The sequence below is a fragment of the Misgurnus anguillicaudatus genome, chromosome 8 (assembly GCF_027580225.2).
Source record: "Misgurnus anguillicaudatus chromosome 8, ASM2758022v2, whole genome shotgun sequence".
Classification (NCBI taxonomy): domain Eukaryota; kingdom Metazoa; phylum Chordata; class Actinopteri; order Cypriniformes; family Cobitidae; genus Misgurnus; species Misgurnus anguillicaudatus.
Genome location: NC_073344.2, coordinates 15404801 through 15420822, shown reverse-complemented (window position 1 = coordinate 15420822; position 16022 = coordinate 15404801). Strand labels below are relative to the sequence as shown.

Genomic DNA, 16022 nt, shown 5'->3' with positions numbered 1-16022 from the left:
TTTTTTCCCGTCACAGAAAACCTACACAGGTTTAGCAATGCCATCAAATTATTATTTTGTTATTGTTTGTTTGTTGATCACGAAGTACAAAGTACATGAGGAAAACTAGGATTTTGTGTGTATTCGACCCTTATGCTTCGGGTTGGGATTGTTTAAAGCCATTTGAAGCTGCATTGAAACTGCAATTTTTAACTGCATTGAAACTTTAAACTGTTGAGGTCCACTAAAGTCCATTATATGGAGAAAAATCCTGGAATGCACTGCACAAAATGATTTTCAAGAAAAAAGAATCTTAGTATTTTTGTTTTGTTTTCAGTAAAAAACATCTAAAAATTATTAAATTAAGATGCTTTTTCTTGATGAGCAAAACCACCCAAGAAAATAAGTCTAGTTTTTAGACCAAACATATCAAATTTAAGTAATTTTGTGCATAAAACAAGCAAAACAATCTGCCAATGGGGTAAGCAAAAAAAATCAAAATTTGCTTACCCCATTGGCAGATTTTTTTGCTTGTTTTATGCACAAAATCACTTAAATTTGATATTTTTGGTCAAAAACTAGACTTATTTTCTTGGGTCGTTTTGCTCATCAAGAAAAAGCATCTTAATAAAGAATTTTTAGATATTTTTACTGAAAACAAGACAAAAATACTAAGAATATTTTTTCTTGAAAATCATTTTTTGCAGTGTATTTTCCTCAGTAAAATCTCTTCTCGACTGCACAAATAAAGTCACAAACATCTTGAATGACATATAAATTATCAGATTTTTTATATTTCTTTAAGCATTTGAGATTTTTTAGCATATAATTGCAGTTATGATCCTATACATTATGTTTAATAAGATGTTTCCAGGATAGGTTGTTTTTAGGTTATGTAAATAGGTTTGTTAGGTGTTGTGTTCCTTTTATTTGTTTAAAGGACACCTATTATGACCTTTTTACAAAATGTAATATAAGTCTCAGGTGTGCCCAGAATGTGTCGGTGAAGTTTCAGCTCAAAATACCACACAGATCATTTATTAAAGCATGTTCCTATGCCCATATTTGAATGGGAGCAAAGTGCTCTGTTTTTGTGTCTGTACCTTTAAATGCAAATGAGCTACAGCTCCCCACTTCCTTTAAAAAACAGACAGTGAGCACTTTCAGTTAAAATTGATCTGATTAATACAGTCTGAGGCAATATCACTATTGAGATATTGTGAACAGCGTACAACTCGATGAGGGTGGAAACTATGCAGAACTGTAAGTGGGTGGGACTTTGTCAGTGTGACCTCACATTGATAAGAGAATCAAAATGGCATGTCTAATGACACTGCTTTGGTTTAATGAGGATTAAAACACAAGGACCTGGTTGATTTTTTTTAATCGTAGGGTGGTAATGTTCACACAGTGCCAATAAATATTTATGTCCAAACACTTTGTAAAAGTGGATTTTGCATAAATTATTTTGTTGCTCTTTCATTCAAACTCTTCATCAATGTGCAGTTTATCTGATTTTCAAAATGAGAAATGTTTTGCACTACAATAAAGCAATCACTTGCCTTTGCCTTGTTAAACGTGTTTGTGTTGTGACCACTGAACTTGATTCATACTTGCTATTCCTTTCCCTTGTTATCCCAGATGAATCACAGGTGTTTACCAAAGTTTCACCTTTAATTCTGAGTTAAATATTTGAAATCTCTTCGGAGGCATTTTTAATTTGGCACAAATGCCACCTCGGGGGTATGTTTTAGCTCATATTTAGCTTTTTGGCAATTATAATCCTCACCTGGTGTGTTTCACGTAACGGCACAGCTTCTTGCAATTATACTGCTGTTAGTAAATGACTATTACCCTCTGATGCTGAAACATGCCATTAAAGGTCCCCAAAGGCTATGAGCGGTAACAGCAGGATTTTAAGCTGCCATTTCATATGATATTTTTCATTTCCTAAATGTTTCTCAAGCTTATTTGTTATGCATTTATAATGATAATTCGTCGTCATGCCAGAATGCTCTTATGGCATAAAAGTACCTGCTTAAAGTAGCAACAAAATAGCATTCATTTAGATTTTTCTTATAAGCAGTTGGACTGCTTGACCCTGTAATAATTCTTGTAACTTAATTGGTACAGAATTGGGTTTGAATGTATAGCTTGAATGCAATGTTTTAATGATAGTGTCTGCCAAATGCATATATACAAATTGTAAGTTTTTGTGTTGATTTGTATACTTTGTGTTTCAGGTGAAGAATCTAGGCCAGAGCCAATCTCAGTGATCCAGGAAATAGTTGAAGAGACCAGGGATGCAGCAGAGGTTTCAGCCCCGTTGCTTGAGAGCTCCCAGAATGGATCGGGTGAGGAAGAGGGTCATAGCGAAGATGGGGACCAGGCGGGCAAGGGGTCCAGCGAGTCGGTAGGCAGTGGCTCTTCCTTTGAAGAGTTGGACATGGAAGCAGAAGAAGAGAAAAAGAGTGAAGCAGAAGAACCAGCAGAGGATGAAAACCGTATCGGACAAGAGAAAATCACAGTAGAGGGAGAAAACAGGGAGGAATGATCTGGGATGTATTAAAGGGAATTTGAATGCATGATGTGCAATGTGTATGTGCACATATAGGATGTGAGCGTGAGGTGCATATGTGGTGAGAAAGTTCGTCTGGATATTTTAAATAATAATACGTTTAATATGAACATCTCAAAAAAACCTGGAAATTCACACCCCTGTTACACAACAAACAATTATTCCTTTTAAAAGCTTTTATTAAAGGCCGAATGATTTGCACATTATTACTCGGCTTTGTATTTATTTCTGAAAAAAAAATTATAATTTGCTTTCTCTGTTGTCTGTGTTCTCACGTTAATTATTAACCATAAAATGAGGTAACACCATTAACACCATCTATTCATAAACATGTTTTACTGTATTCATTTCAAGTATGTAGCTTTGTAATGGAACGGAAGCAAGATATGTTATTATTTAAAGTTGCTTAATCTGACTGTATTCCAATGCCAGTTTTGTGCAACCTGCATGATTTGATAGATTATGCCGGTTGTTTAAAAGGAGGATCAGATAAACAAAGATATGAAGTAGACATAAGTATTTTTTCTTTGTATTTTTCTATAAACCTTTTTTTCTGTAATTTTATCACATCTTAAAAACATTGGAATGTAAAATATAATTTGTATCGTAGTGTCTCTGATAACATTTGACAGGTCAGTTGATCAGTCACATTGTAATTCTTCAAGAAAGTAAAGCAAGTATGTTAAATGTATGTGTATTTGTCGTTTCTGTTTCCTTCAACTTTTAAATAACACTTATACCATTCAATAAGTCAGTACTTGATTTGCATACAGTGTGGAGCACTTGCTGATCTTTCTTGTGCATGCTAAAAAGGCACAGGTTCACAAATAGGTGTCCAACTAGCCATTTTAAGCCTCAGTAACTTGTGCATTCTGCGTAATTCTCCTCCTTTGTGATGTAGCAATTCGCCCTGAACATCTCTTCAGCTGATATGTTAGTGTTTGTCATTGACAATAAAAATCAATACAAGTGCAATATCTCAAGAGCTCCAGCACGTTTCCTGTCTTCTGAGCACTTTGCCACAGGATTGCTGTGAGCTTTTTGAGGAACAGAAGAGGAGGAGCTTTGAAATGACCCAGTGTTTATCTCCCAGCAGGGACTCTGACACTTCTAGTTGGCCAGCTGCCTTAACAACCTCAGACACTGACGGAGATTAGCATACACGAGTATTTGGCATGAAATAGTGAGTGAGAAGAGGACGAGAGCATATTTAGGTTAAGCAAGATGTTTTTATGTTACTTTAAATGAAGGTTTTAACAATGCATTACGCAGCTGTTCTTGTCTACTGGTTCTGGATTGAACTTTCAAATCATCAGAAATAGCAGCGTTGACCTTTCAAATAATAGCAATTGAATATATGTATATTAGTATATGTACACATATATGTACAGTCGTAGTAATCAATTTGCTTTTAAAAGACCCCCTGGGTTCAGTTAAACTCTCAAAATATGAGATGTATGGTGCAAATTAAGAAAAAAATTCTAACAAATTTACTTTGTTGAGGTACAGTATGTACAGTGTACAGTTTGGCAAGAATGGCAGTTTATCAGGAAATATAGGATTAATTCCTACATGCAAAAATGCATAAAAACCAAAAAGTAAATAATGCATATTAACTATACTTATTAATATTTTATTGATCCTCTCTTGTTTTTATTTTTAAAAGTCATTCTTCTGGGCCTTGACTCAGAAAGCTTTGTGAATGTGTTGCATGTAATTTTTTTGCCAAGCCTCCTTAAACTCTCCTCAAACCTGAGCTTTAGTTTACCCTTCAAGCACAGCTACGCAACATGCATTTAAAGTTTGATTACACGTTTAATTCCAAGGTTTTTGTTGATGGGCGTCACTTTTGGCCACTATTGTGTATATGTTTATTGATGTACTATATTGAGCATATGCATAAATGTGCACATATCATATTATGATCAGTTTTCTTAATAATGAAAGTGAATAGGATGTGACTGTGAGTATGGGTCAGCAGTCTGTGTTCATCTGAGAGCATCCTCTCGGGAGCGCGTGCCCTATCTCGCACTTGCTTCTTGTGTATTGTCAGAACTTGTCCAAAAAGCCAAATAAAGACCAAATTGATGCATGTGCGATTCTGACAAGCCAGCCTCAATATACCGACATGGTGACTGGTGATCGGCCAATTAAACAAAATCAACACAATCTGACGTCTTCTGCACATTTGCATGTTGTTCCTTGCAGAGCAAACAGCGCAGATTGGATGAAGTTTTTGTCAGATTTGATAGTTGATAGCGCGATTATACGAACGGAGATCATTTCTGTTTTCTCAGAAACGCTTTGTAGACGACGTCATCGCAGTGCTCAGTAATTTAGTGACGTTTCTAGCTCATTTTCATTTGAAGATATCTTTCGTGGAGTCAATATTTGTAGTTTACCTTTTAAGATTTTGACATCTTCAATCAGAGACTGACCGTTTCGCTTTTATAATTCATGCATATTTAATCTCAGCAGAGTATTCAAATAATCAGTAGTAATTTTAGAAAAGGGTACAGATATATTTAAGTTAATATCACCGAATATATATCGTTTAAACAAGCTGCAATACTTAAAAAAGTTCGCGTTGCGACTTGCGAGGATTTATCATTTTAAAGCAAATAAGTCAAGTGTAAAAATATCTTAAGGAATCCAATGACGCGCTCGTAGCCTTTTCAGCACCACGGACAGTTCCAAGCGCGCGCAGCGTCTCAGAGGCGCGCGCTCAACGCAAACTTCACTCAATGAATGAAACGTGAACTCCACTGCTGGAATTCGGTCTTATTTTAAATACAGCAATAGAGTAAACGAAACGGTCACCACGGATACGAAGAAAATACGCGGACTTTTAACCACTGTATCTTGAATAGGATCCGTTTTGAATTTGTCAATGTGAGGTGAGCTGGACTAGACCAGGCAGGTAAGAATCTTAACATTATTTGACTCTTGTTGTTATAAATGTATTATGTGTTGTTTACGGATTTAACGACAAATGGAGGCGTTAAACACTGGGGTCGAACTTGCTATCGGCGTTGCTATCAGTTGGTTAATAGTCTACCACGCATTGCATTGACACCTGACAAATCAAGCAATGTGTCTTTAAATAAAAATTGCAATGCAATACATGGTTTTTGCACTGTAATAAGAAATAATCTGTAAAACAGCAAATGCATAGCCTCAGATGAAGTAAACAATAGCACAGGTAACAGTATCATATTGCTTTGAATAGGGGCAACACTCCCGCGCTGGGGTGTGTCTGTAAACACATTTCTGTTGATGTATAGGGAAATCATTCATTTAGAAATCTAACTTTATTTCTGTATTGTTCAACAGTGTCACTAAGAGAAAAACTGATCGCAAGTTTGTTAATGGTTTACTTGACGAATTCAAAACGTCGCGCTTAGTTTTCAAGCCTTCTACATTGTCACGTCATTTATTAACTTCGTGTCATGCATATCACAATTGCAACGTGTTTTACGTTTTATTGATTTACTTAGTATTTTCCTTCAGCAGAGTGGTGAGTTATAGAAATGTGTAAGACTGGTTAACTGGAATTCATAATTTCTAGACAAACGTGCGCTTGAATCATTGACTTGGTTTGTTGGCTGTGTGACCATTCAAATTTAACCTTGCTCATCACAAATATGGTATGATTTCATTTCTACTTGCTATACACGTGTTTTTTAATTGTTCATGGTTATATCTAACACCTAAGTGATGCGACGTAGGCTAATATCCTTGTGATTCGATGCAACTGTTTCGCAGCTAGTGTGAACTATATTAAAATGAGATTAAAATGCGGTTTAAATAAAATAAATGCATGTTAATGCAAGTGTTTATATATGCAGAGGCTTTGGTCGAGCAGAACATAAACATGTTAAAAAACAACGCTGGCTGGTTAGTTTAAATAATTTAACATCGCGCAGCACACGCGCTTATCTTTCCTGTGAAGATTTGCGCGGGAGACGATTCGCGCCACACACAAATTCTCTCATCAGTTGTGAGTCAGGATTAACCCGTGTAGCAACAAACACAGGAAAACGAAGACGCAAAAGCGAGTTAATTAAGGCAAATCTTTATATATCAGTGATCTAGCAGGTGACTTTGTGAGTACCGGTATGTCTTCATTATCACACTAACTGGTATGTAAAAAATCATTTTTATAACATAAGTCCTAAAAACTGATTTTCACAGAGTTAACCTAAGTATGACTTAACCTGTACAAAAAAGTTTTTGAGGAAATAAAGCAGTTTAAAGAAAAATAAAATAAAGAAGTTTATGACAAAAAAAAACAAGTGTCTTTGGCGGGAAATAGATAAAGGACTTCTGAGAATGCCTCACGTGAGTAATTAATGCATTACTACAGTGTAATTAAATACCTATAGTCTATAAATATTATTATTAAAGTAATAGTGGTTTAAGTTAGTAAAAATCAGAAGAAATCAGTGTTACAATTCAAACATAAGATTTAGATATGTCAGAAATCACTTATGTCGTACCACATAAATGTGACAAACTATCACAATATCAAGCCTATTTACACCAGCAAGTTAGTTTGAAATTAAATTTAGCTCATTCCTGGTCATTATTTTATGCAGTCATTCATTTACATTTATGCACTTGGCAGACATTTTTATCCAAAGCAACTTGCAGTTTAAGTGTGTACTCAGTTGCGTTGAACACATTTTACTGTTTGAATCCATTTCACAGATTTCCTGCCCCAAATCAGCACATAATGTGAAAAAGATGATACATTTTCCTTTTGGACCTGATCAAAATGTAGTAACTTGCTCTGACTCCGAAACGGCATTCAATTTCGACTGACGTCATGGGGCACACTTATTCTATATTGCGTAATGTTTAACAATAGTAATACACAACTGACTGCAAAGTGATGTGAAACACCCACTTTTTATGATAAAATCAAGACACATTTGATCCCTCTAAATGGCCGTTTTACTCAAAATTGCGTCACAATTGCAATTTACAGAAAGAAAATGTCTTGAGGTTATATAAGTTGTGCAACATTGTCTCTCTTAGTGTACTTACAATGAGACAATGACATAACAGTAGATCTAGTGTTTTCATTAAACAGATACAGTATCTATCCAAATGACATCTCAGATAATCAGAATTAATTTATCTGCCACATGATAACTAGATATGACTGTATGATAAGAGAAACCCAATTATCACCTAATGGCATGATAAGTTCTTCTGAATGATGAATATTGCCTGCTTTATCTATATGGTGATCCCAGACAGTGAAGATGATTGATTAAATCCCAAATCAATAATGGAAGTAATCATTAAATTCATGATGGATTCAATACTGAATCAATAATCTTAGCCATCCAGGGTATCTTGAATGTGAGGGTTTCTCCAAAGTTTGAACAACGATTTCAAGTTTCACGTGAAAAATAATGTCTATTTGTTAGATCCAAGGTAACAAAGGAAATGCTGTGATATTCAGGGATGCATCCAGAACATTTCATAGCAGATGCTGTATGTTTCTTGTCAGGCATTTCATAAAAGACACAGAGAGAAACTGTGGGTCTGTGCAGATCCCAAGAGATCCTTGTGCAGGCAGACAGCCGAATGTGTCATTTTGTGGATCTGTGCAATGGCGCACACATGTGTCTTCATGTATTTCTTAAAGAGAGAAAGCTACAAAAAACAAGAACCAATGGTAGACATATGGTGACATTTCCTCACAGCAGGTGTCTTTTTTGTGTACTTTTCCTGACAGTAAAATGAACATGTGCATGTTCGTTCAAGCTCCCAAGAGTATGTGTCAGATAAATGTATAATGTGACATATTTGTTTCTCACTAATGTGTTTAAAGGCAAAAGGGAAATCCTGTGGACATAAATAATGTACAAGTTTGAAGTAGAATGGGAGAGGTCAGTGAAAGAAATAAAAGCTCAGCACTTCTTGCAGGAGCAAAATATCTTCTTTTGTAAAAGATACCGTTATAAAAGAAAATGAATGAGGAAGAGCGAGAAACACACACAGACAGAGCAGCAAAATAATTAGGGGTGGTTATATTTAAAGGATTGTCCAACATTCAGTACTTACATTAATAGAATTTGATAAAAATCAATGTGTAACATTATTATAATCCAGACTAAACCTCTGAATGAAAACCCACATCCTCTTTGCAGCCGAGGAGTTCACTTTGCAGTGCTTTGACGGGAGGGGGAATTTGATTGGCAGTATTTTAATTGTTGCTTCCTGTTTTCTGTATGCTGTACTGAATGGATATACTTTCAATTACCTTGCCTCTTGTTAGGATCTCATAATCAAAACTCTATCAGAAAATGTCAGCAGACTTCTGTTTGACATGTAATGCAATATTTACATTTACAAGATTTAAAGGAACTCTGTGAAATCTTGATTATATACTGGATCGAGCTCATTTAAAGTGCGTAAATAAGTTGATATTTAATAGGTCAATAAATAACCTGGTCAATTACTTAACCATGCCTTTAACTTGGACAAAGAGTCTGTTGCCTTTTGCAGAATAAACTGCGCAAACACTCTCCACTTAGACTTGAGCACACTGCCATTGTCTCGCAACGACGTAGCGACACGATCTCATTTTTTCAATGTAATCCTGCCGACGTCAGTGAGCTTCAGTGATCATTGGTGACAGGAAGTGGGCGTGTCCAATGATGTGACAAAGTTGAAAAATTTAAAATTTTATGCAAACGATGAGTGACTTTTCGGAGCAACTACCAATGAGAGTGGAGTTCACGTCATCCGTCTCATGTCAGTTACAGTACTGCTGTGGGCGGTTACTCATTTGGGTGATTCTCACGAAATCCTGACTTAGAAGGTGTCCAGCATCAGATTTTTTTAAAAAGCCCTTGAAGCCATTTTTTTTGCACATATAAGATTAAGGTCTGAACTTACTATAACCATTATTTTTAGGTGATTTAAAAAATATTTCCTATAGAATTGTTTAAATTTTTTAGATTATCATTATTAAAAATGATCATTACCGCAACATGATATTACATTAAATATATGCATTTACAAACTCATGTTTCGGTAATGAGAACTAAAATGTTGTCTAGGTACTATATGACAAACAAAATTAAAAACTGCTTACCTGGTAGCCATATTGAGTGTCACAGTCAATTATGTCCCTTCCAACATTTTTTTTAAACGTTAGTTCCTTGAGGGCTTAAACAATGATTGAAAATTGTTGCGGAGGATGAGAAAATTTTTCTATTAATTATTCCTTATTATTGTCTCTACATTTACCAATGATCACCAAATACCACATGTTTCTTCACTGTAAATGTTTATAGTATAACATGCACTGAAGCTTTTGATTTTTTAGATTTTTTTAATTATAAATATTTCCATGTCAAAGGAGCCAAATCCAGTCACGGACACGTTACTGTAATTAAAATTTCCCCTTAAATGTGGAAAAAACAACAAAATTGGTTTGTATAATGTCATTTGAAATCATGTGCAAAATAGTACTTGAAGAAATGTTTGTTACTGTGTTATTTTGATACTCTTACTTTGTATTTACTTTTTATCAAAATGTTTCATGACACATAAGTCTAATTTCGCGAGAATCACCCATTTGTTAATAATTGAGGAGTTAGTGCGTCTGATGTTTTCTTGTAATTTAGCTTTTTTATTAGACTCTTATGTTTAAGTTAAGTAACTGCACTTTTTACAAATGTCACTTTAATCATTAAACAAATTTGACTGTCTTTCTCTCCAAAACGCATGCATGCAAGCATTTTGGCAAACACCTCCATTTGCAAAGTCACTAAAGATGCAAGAAACATTGCAAATGATGAAAATCAAAATGAAGAAACTGAACCACACCTTAGGGGACGCTGTGATCCATGTGACTGCCACATTCCATTTGGATTCAAGTCCAAGTACTCACAAGGAATTCACAAGGGAGCCGTCATTCATTAAATTCATCTTTATTGTGCAATCTTAAGGACTTTGCTGAAAAATCGGCAAGCGTTTAGCGGATTTTGCCAACAAAGCAGTATTTCTGAATGGCCTGAGGCGAAGGGATTTGATGGACGTATAATACATGCTGAGAGCATTCGGTTAATAAAACATATATCCAATTTTTGACGGCAGTGGCGTTTAGTGGCTTTTGCATCTGAGCTCCTCAATTGTTACTAAAGCTGGCTTTATAGTTGTGCGTAGTTATGCGTAGGCTGTGCCTAGCTCTGCGTTGCCTGATGTGCACCAAAAATGTGACAGCGCATTCATTCTATTTATACCATGGTCTGCTAAAATACTCGATTCTGATTGGCTGGAAGGTGTGGATTAAAACCGTTTAATGCACAGGTAGTTCCAGTCAGTTTGATTACAGTTAGAAATTAATTAATCCGCTACTATAAACATTGGTAACCATAGTAACACAGTTACACTTGCAGAGTGAGCGAGCGAGATGTGAGTGCGTCACGTCTCTCTTTAAAGTGCGTCTCTCTCTCTCTCTCTCTCTCTCTCTCTCTCTCTCTCTCTCTCTCCCCATCTCTCTGGTCCTTCTCTTTCAGTTTTCTGTCTCTCTCTTTTAAAACATCGCCTCGAAATTTCCAACTGTTTGATTTTTGTTTTCATTTAATGTAATGCATTTCAATGTGTCCTTATATAGTAATCGTGGTTAGAGACGCCTGTTTTATTTCACACTTTACATAATCCATTTAAATAAATGACATGATTAGTTCAAATAAAGATTGCCTTGTCACTGTCAGTGTTGCCTGTCATTCATAAATTATTTTAATAAATCAATTAAAGAATCATTAAGTTAGCTACTTCGCAGAGGCAACCACCTCTCCGTCGGGCATTAAAACCCTTTAATGCATGGCTAGCCGTGGATTATCCCTTACGTGAACCGCAAGCGCTGTGATTGGTTTGCAATCAGCGTTGCATTTCCGCTTACAACGATAAAAACAAAGATAGGTCAACTTGTGGTTGTGATAAACACAAGCTGCAACAATAGTTTCTGACCATTTACCGCCGCAATCTGGAAAGCCTCCTAACTACCTGATTGAAAGAGACAGACGACATACAGCGAAAAAGTCACTTGTAAGTGTAATGTGATCGTAAGGTTTATTTTGTTTACACATCCACTTAAGTTTTAAATAGTTTTAAGCCCTACAGTACAGAATGAAATATCATAGTGTCAAGTCAGATGAATTTGTAAACAGCATTAAAAAGGCAACTTTGTCTCTAATTGGTTTTAAAGCCAATAACCTGTGAAAAAAATATATTTCAGGAATGCCAGAAAGTGTTTTGTAGTGCTCTTTGAAGTAAGCTGTAGTACAGTATGCACTTGATTGTAGTTCTCTTTCAGTGGTTATTGTTGATGTGCTGACTAAAAGGGCCTTGAATAAGGTGTTCAAAATAAAATCTGGAACGCGGCCACTGCCTCTTTGGGTGGTTATCAAATAAAGTGTCCGCTGGGTTGTGCCTGAATTGGATTTGTGGTTTTGGAGGTTCAAATTAAAAAGGCATTTGTCAACTTGTTGAAAGCGCTCTGCAGTCCAGCGATTAGCAGGAAACGAAGTTTTAATTCTCTCCTATATTGTTTTCAGCTTCATCAATGCCAGAGTGGACTTGGCACAGTCGAAACCCAATGTAGCCGGGACTCGGAGAGACTGTTTCTTAGGAGTGTGCAATTTGGCACATTAATCGCATGGGTAACTGTGGCAAATGGGATTTAAAATTGAGCGTTCAAAATTCAAAGGTTGCGTTTCAGCCGATGAGTCATGTGGACTCTTTAAATAAAGCAACAGGTTGGTCACATAAGGCCAGATTATCGGCGCTGGAATTGCATTCCCAGCATGATATGAAAATCGCACGTGTGCGCCCAAACAGCAGTATAGACGTTCTGCCAGCAGGAAATTTCCCTTTAGTCATGTGAAATTTGGTTTAGGGGACACCTGGAATTCATTTGTATAGTTTCATCCCCCTAATCAGTTCTGTCTATTGTACTCTGTATGGTTTTCTTTTCATGGTCCTGCAGTTATATAAAGATGACCTCTCCTCTAAATGTGCTATTACCATATTCATCCCGCTCTTTTTGCCAGCATGAGATTGAAAATACGGAAATGGATTAACACTTTGTGGAGGTCTGAACGGCTTCTCCTCCTCCATAATGATGCTCTCCTACCTTCTTCCCTATTATTTGCTTTCCCTATCTTCCCGTGGGCTCTCCCTCTTTTTGCTTCTTCACACTGCATAGCTGGAGCAGTCCCGGAGACTGGAAAAAGCAGCGGCATCAAATTGTAGAGACCATCTGTTGAAGCGGAAGAAACAAGCAAATAGTTAAGAACGAAGTGTAGAGTAGTGAGAAAAAAAATAATTAGTCTGGATTTTCAGGCAAATGTCTTTAATTGCCATGTATTTACATAATTTAAATAAATAAAAATGCAATATTTCTCTCCAGTGTGGATACACTGTGGTTACAGTGAATTGGCATAACTTAAGTGTAAATATGTTAGCAGCGACAGCTCATTAAGTAGAGATAAATTAACTGCACGGCTTAAAGTGTGAATTATGAAATATAATTTATCTTATTTACTTTACTTTCTTAAGTAAACATATTTGTACATTTTTAGAGACATCCATACTTTGAAAGCTTGTGGACGCTTGCACACGCAAGATGGACATGGAAAGGAAGAATACCCGGCCCCTTACTTATTTTTGATTTGGAAGTACAGACTTCTGTTACTTTACCTGGTTTCACAGACAAAGCTTAGCTAAAGGCAGGACTAGGCCTTAGTTAAATTTAGATGTTTAAGCATTTTTTATAAACATGCCTTAGAAAAATATGTCATTGGTGTGTATCTTGAGACAAATCAATGTCCCTGGCATATTTTAAGATCTGTCAAGTTGTGTGCAAGTTATTTTTAGTTGAGACAGCTGAAACATGTGTTTTAGTTTAGGACCAGCCTTAAGCCTTATTTGTTTTAATTTTTGTGATTGCATGTGAATAGCTTTTTTTAACAAACAATGGATATTGCACTTAATTATGCATACATTGTAAAAAAAACAAAATTCCGTAAAAAACAGCTAAAATTCCTGCAGCGGGGTGCCAGAAAAAAATACCGTAAAATAATGTGCACAATAAATTACAGAACTTTTCCGTAATACACAAATACAGTTTTTCTGTAATTTTACATTAACACTGTAAAAAATCTGTAAAAAACAGTTAAATTTTGGCAGCTGGGGTGCCGGAAAAATACCTTAAAAAAACGGGCACAATAAATTACAAAAATTTTCAGGAATACACAAAAACAGTTATTTACTTTTCCGCATGTAGATCCAGAAAGTTGTTTTCAACCATGAAAAGTAAATTCCTAAAGCGGTCATTTTTTTAATAACGCGTTGTGTTTCCCGTTTCATGTGTTACAATATACTGATTAGGACTGTCACAATGATTAAATAATTGTCTCATCGCGATTGTTTCACCTCATCGGGATAATTTCAGATCACCGCAATGATTGCACATCTCTCTAAAAACCACAAGGGGAGCTGTAGCGTCGGTATAAACAAGACTGTATTAGATGGCGTCCCTCAACTGACAGTGTAATGCAATACATTGCAAAACCACTCAATAAAGTGGAAAAAACAGCATTTAAAGAAATGCTGCAAAATTTTGATAAGCAGTATGAAATATTATCATTAAATAATCACTTTTAAATATGTGTTATGTGTAATAATATTCACTGCTAGGTAAACCTTGCAAACATTTAATTTAAATAATCACAACAATGTGTAAACATTATTTCATGAACAAAGAAAATGTCAAAGCAATAAAACAGACAATTAATCATCATAACCGGCAAATTAATTTTACCGGCAAATTACATTTTAACAAAATTTCACCTTGTATTAATAGACCACACTTGTGAGTTATTGACCAAAGCAAAAATACATCTCAGTCTATAACAGTATCTTTTAAAATTAAGTTTTTGCTATCCCCTACACGTAAAAAACAGACTATAGGCCTACTCCAGGCTAAAAAAAACTCAACTCCTGCATAACAGCACCAACAAATAAAGAAAAACATTTTTCAGATGACGACAACGTGTACATACATTCATCCTGACTTTTCTCCCACAATACACAATTTGTTCCAGAGTGGATTTCATCTCAACCACATGAAGTTTTTAAAGAGCAACTATGTTCCTGTTGACGTAGACAAGACCGACATTATCACAATTCCTCCCGCTTTAACTCACAGCCTGTAAATTAACTCCTGTCAGCACTGCATTGTGAGCGAATCTTTCAAACATGGTAAGGAGCGTCACATTTCCGTCTTACGTCAGAGGTATTCAGGCCAATCACAACATACAGATTAGCTGGCCAATCAGAAACTCAGCGCTTTCAGATCGATGAGTTTTGTACAAAATCAATGCGTTTGAGGAAGGCAGGATATCTGGGGCTACAAAAATACAGTTTGTGGAAAATAATGAGTTTTTAACCATAAACCACGCAAACACATGGTATTATACCAAATACACAAAATAACGTTGTTTTTAAGCAATGAAATAGGTGCTCTTTAAGACACTCATATTATACAAGATGCACCCATTAAATGTAACATGTTTCGTTCAAAACACCTCTCTCAACTGCTGTAAAAGGGTCAGATATTACTTAAAAGGTTATCATTCAATAAATCAATTCTGTTGTGAAGAACAGCAGCCTCAAATAATCTTTATGGTTCCGAAGAGAAGCAAGTATTAATCTTAAAAGATCCAGTTCAGGACATGTACGTCGTAAAGAAAGATACAGCCAATTTACACCACCTTTACAAGAATTCCCAAAAGGCCTTCACTTTTATCCTCGCAGACTAGATTGGCCCTTTAAACCTCTCTCACTCGCTCTCTTCCCTTCACTCATGTCTGGCAAGTTTCCATGGAAACAAAGGGTAGGGAGAAGACCCTAATGAGTAAGTGTATGTCTCACTGAGATGAACACATATATTGTTGAGATATAGACACAGTCCAATTTTGCAAACACTCACTCTTATGCTGGTCAATTGGACAGAGTTGTGTGGCTGTAGGCAGAAATACATTGAAGGGACTGTTACATTAATTAAATGCTGATGATACTTTATTAGACACCTTTTCTCTTTAAGAAAGCTTTTTTCTCATAAGTTATTTATAATTGATTTTAAGGACCATTCTAAATGCTATTTCGCTAGGAAAAGGATCGGCATTCTTAAATAAAAGGTACCACACGGTGCATTAGAGGAACCAATTTGGGGTGAATGGTTTTATAAAGAGCCTTTAACATCCACATAAACTTTCCCTTTTACAAAAGATTTTTTCTTATACCTTTCAGCACTCCTCTACACCTCCTCTATAAAATCAGAAGTTATAAGCTGCATTTTAAGGCAGTGTTGTCTAGATGAAATTTCTAGTATCTCTCTAAACCGAACATAAACATTAAGTTAACGAAGTGCATT

At 35.8% G+C, this 16022-nt stretch overlaps 2 protein-coding genes across 2 annotated transcripts in view; both read left to right on the top strand.

Annotated features, from left to right (window-relative positions):
• tex264a (testis expressed 264, ER-phagy receptor a) overlaps positions 1-3248 on the top strand; it is a 92991-nt gene extending 89743 nt beyond the window's left edge. The window contains exon 4 of the mRNA XM_055213098.2: positions 2223-3248. Within this exon, the coding sequence (XP_055069073.1) occupies positions 2223-2533 (311 nt within the window). The 3' untranslated portion in view covers positions 2534-3248. The remainder of the gene's footprint in view (positions 1-2222) is intronic.
• A 1929-nt stretch (positions 3249-5177) lies between these two features.
• grm2a (glutamate receptor, metabotropic 2a) overlaps positions 5178-16022 on the top strand; it is a 53560-nt gene continuing 42715 nt past the window's right edge. The window contains exon 1 of the mRNA XM_055213480.2: positions 5178-5477. The gene's annotated coding sequence lies outside the window, so the exon portion shown is untranslated. The remainder of the gene's footprint in view (positions 5478-16022) is intronic.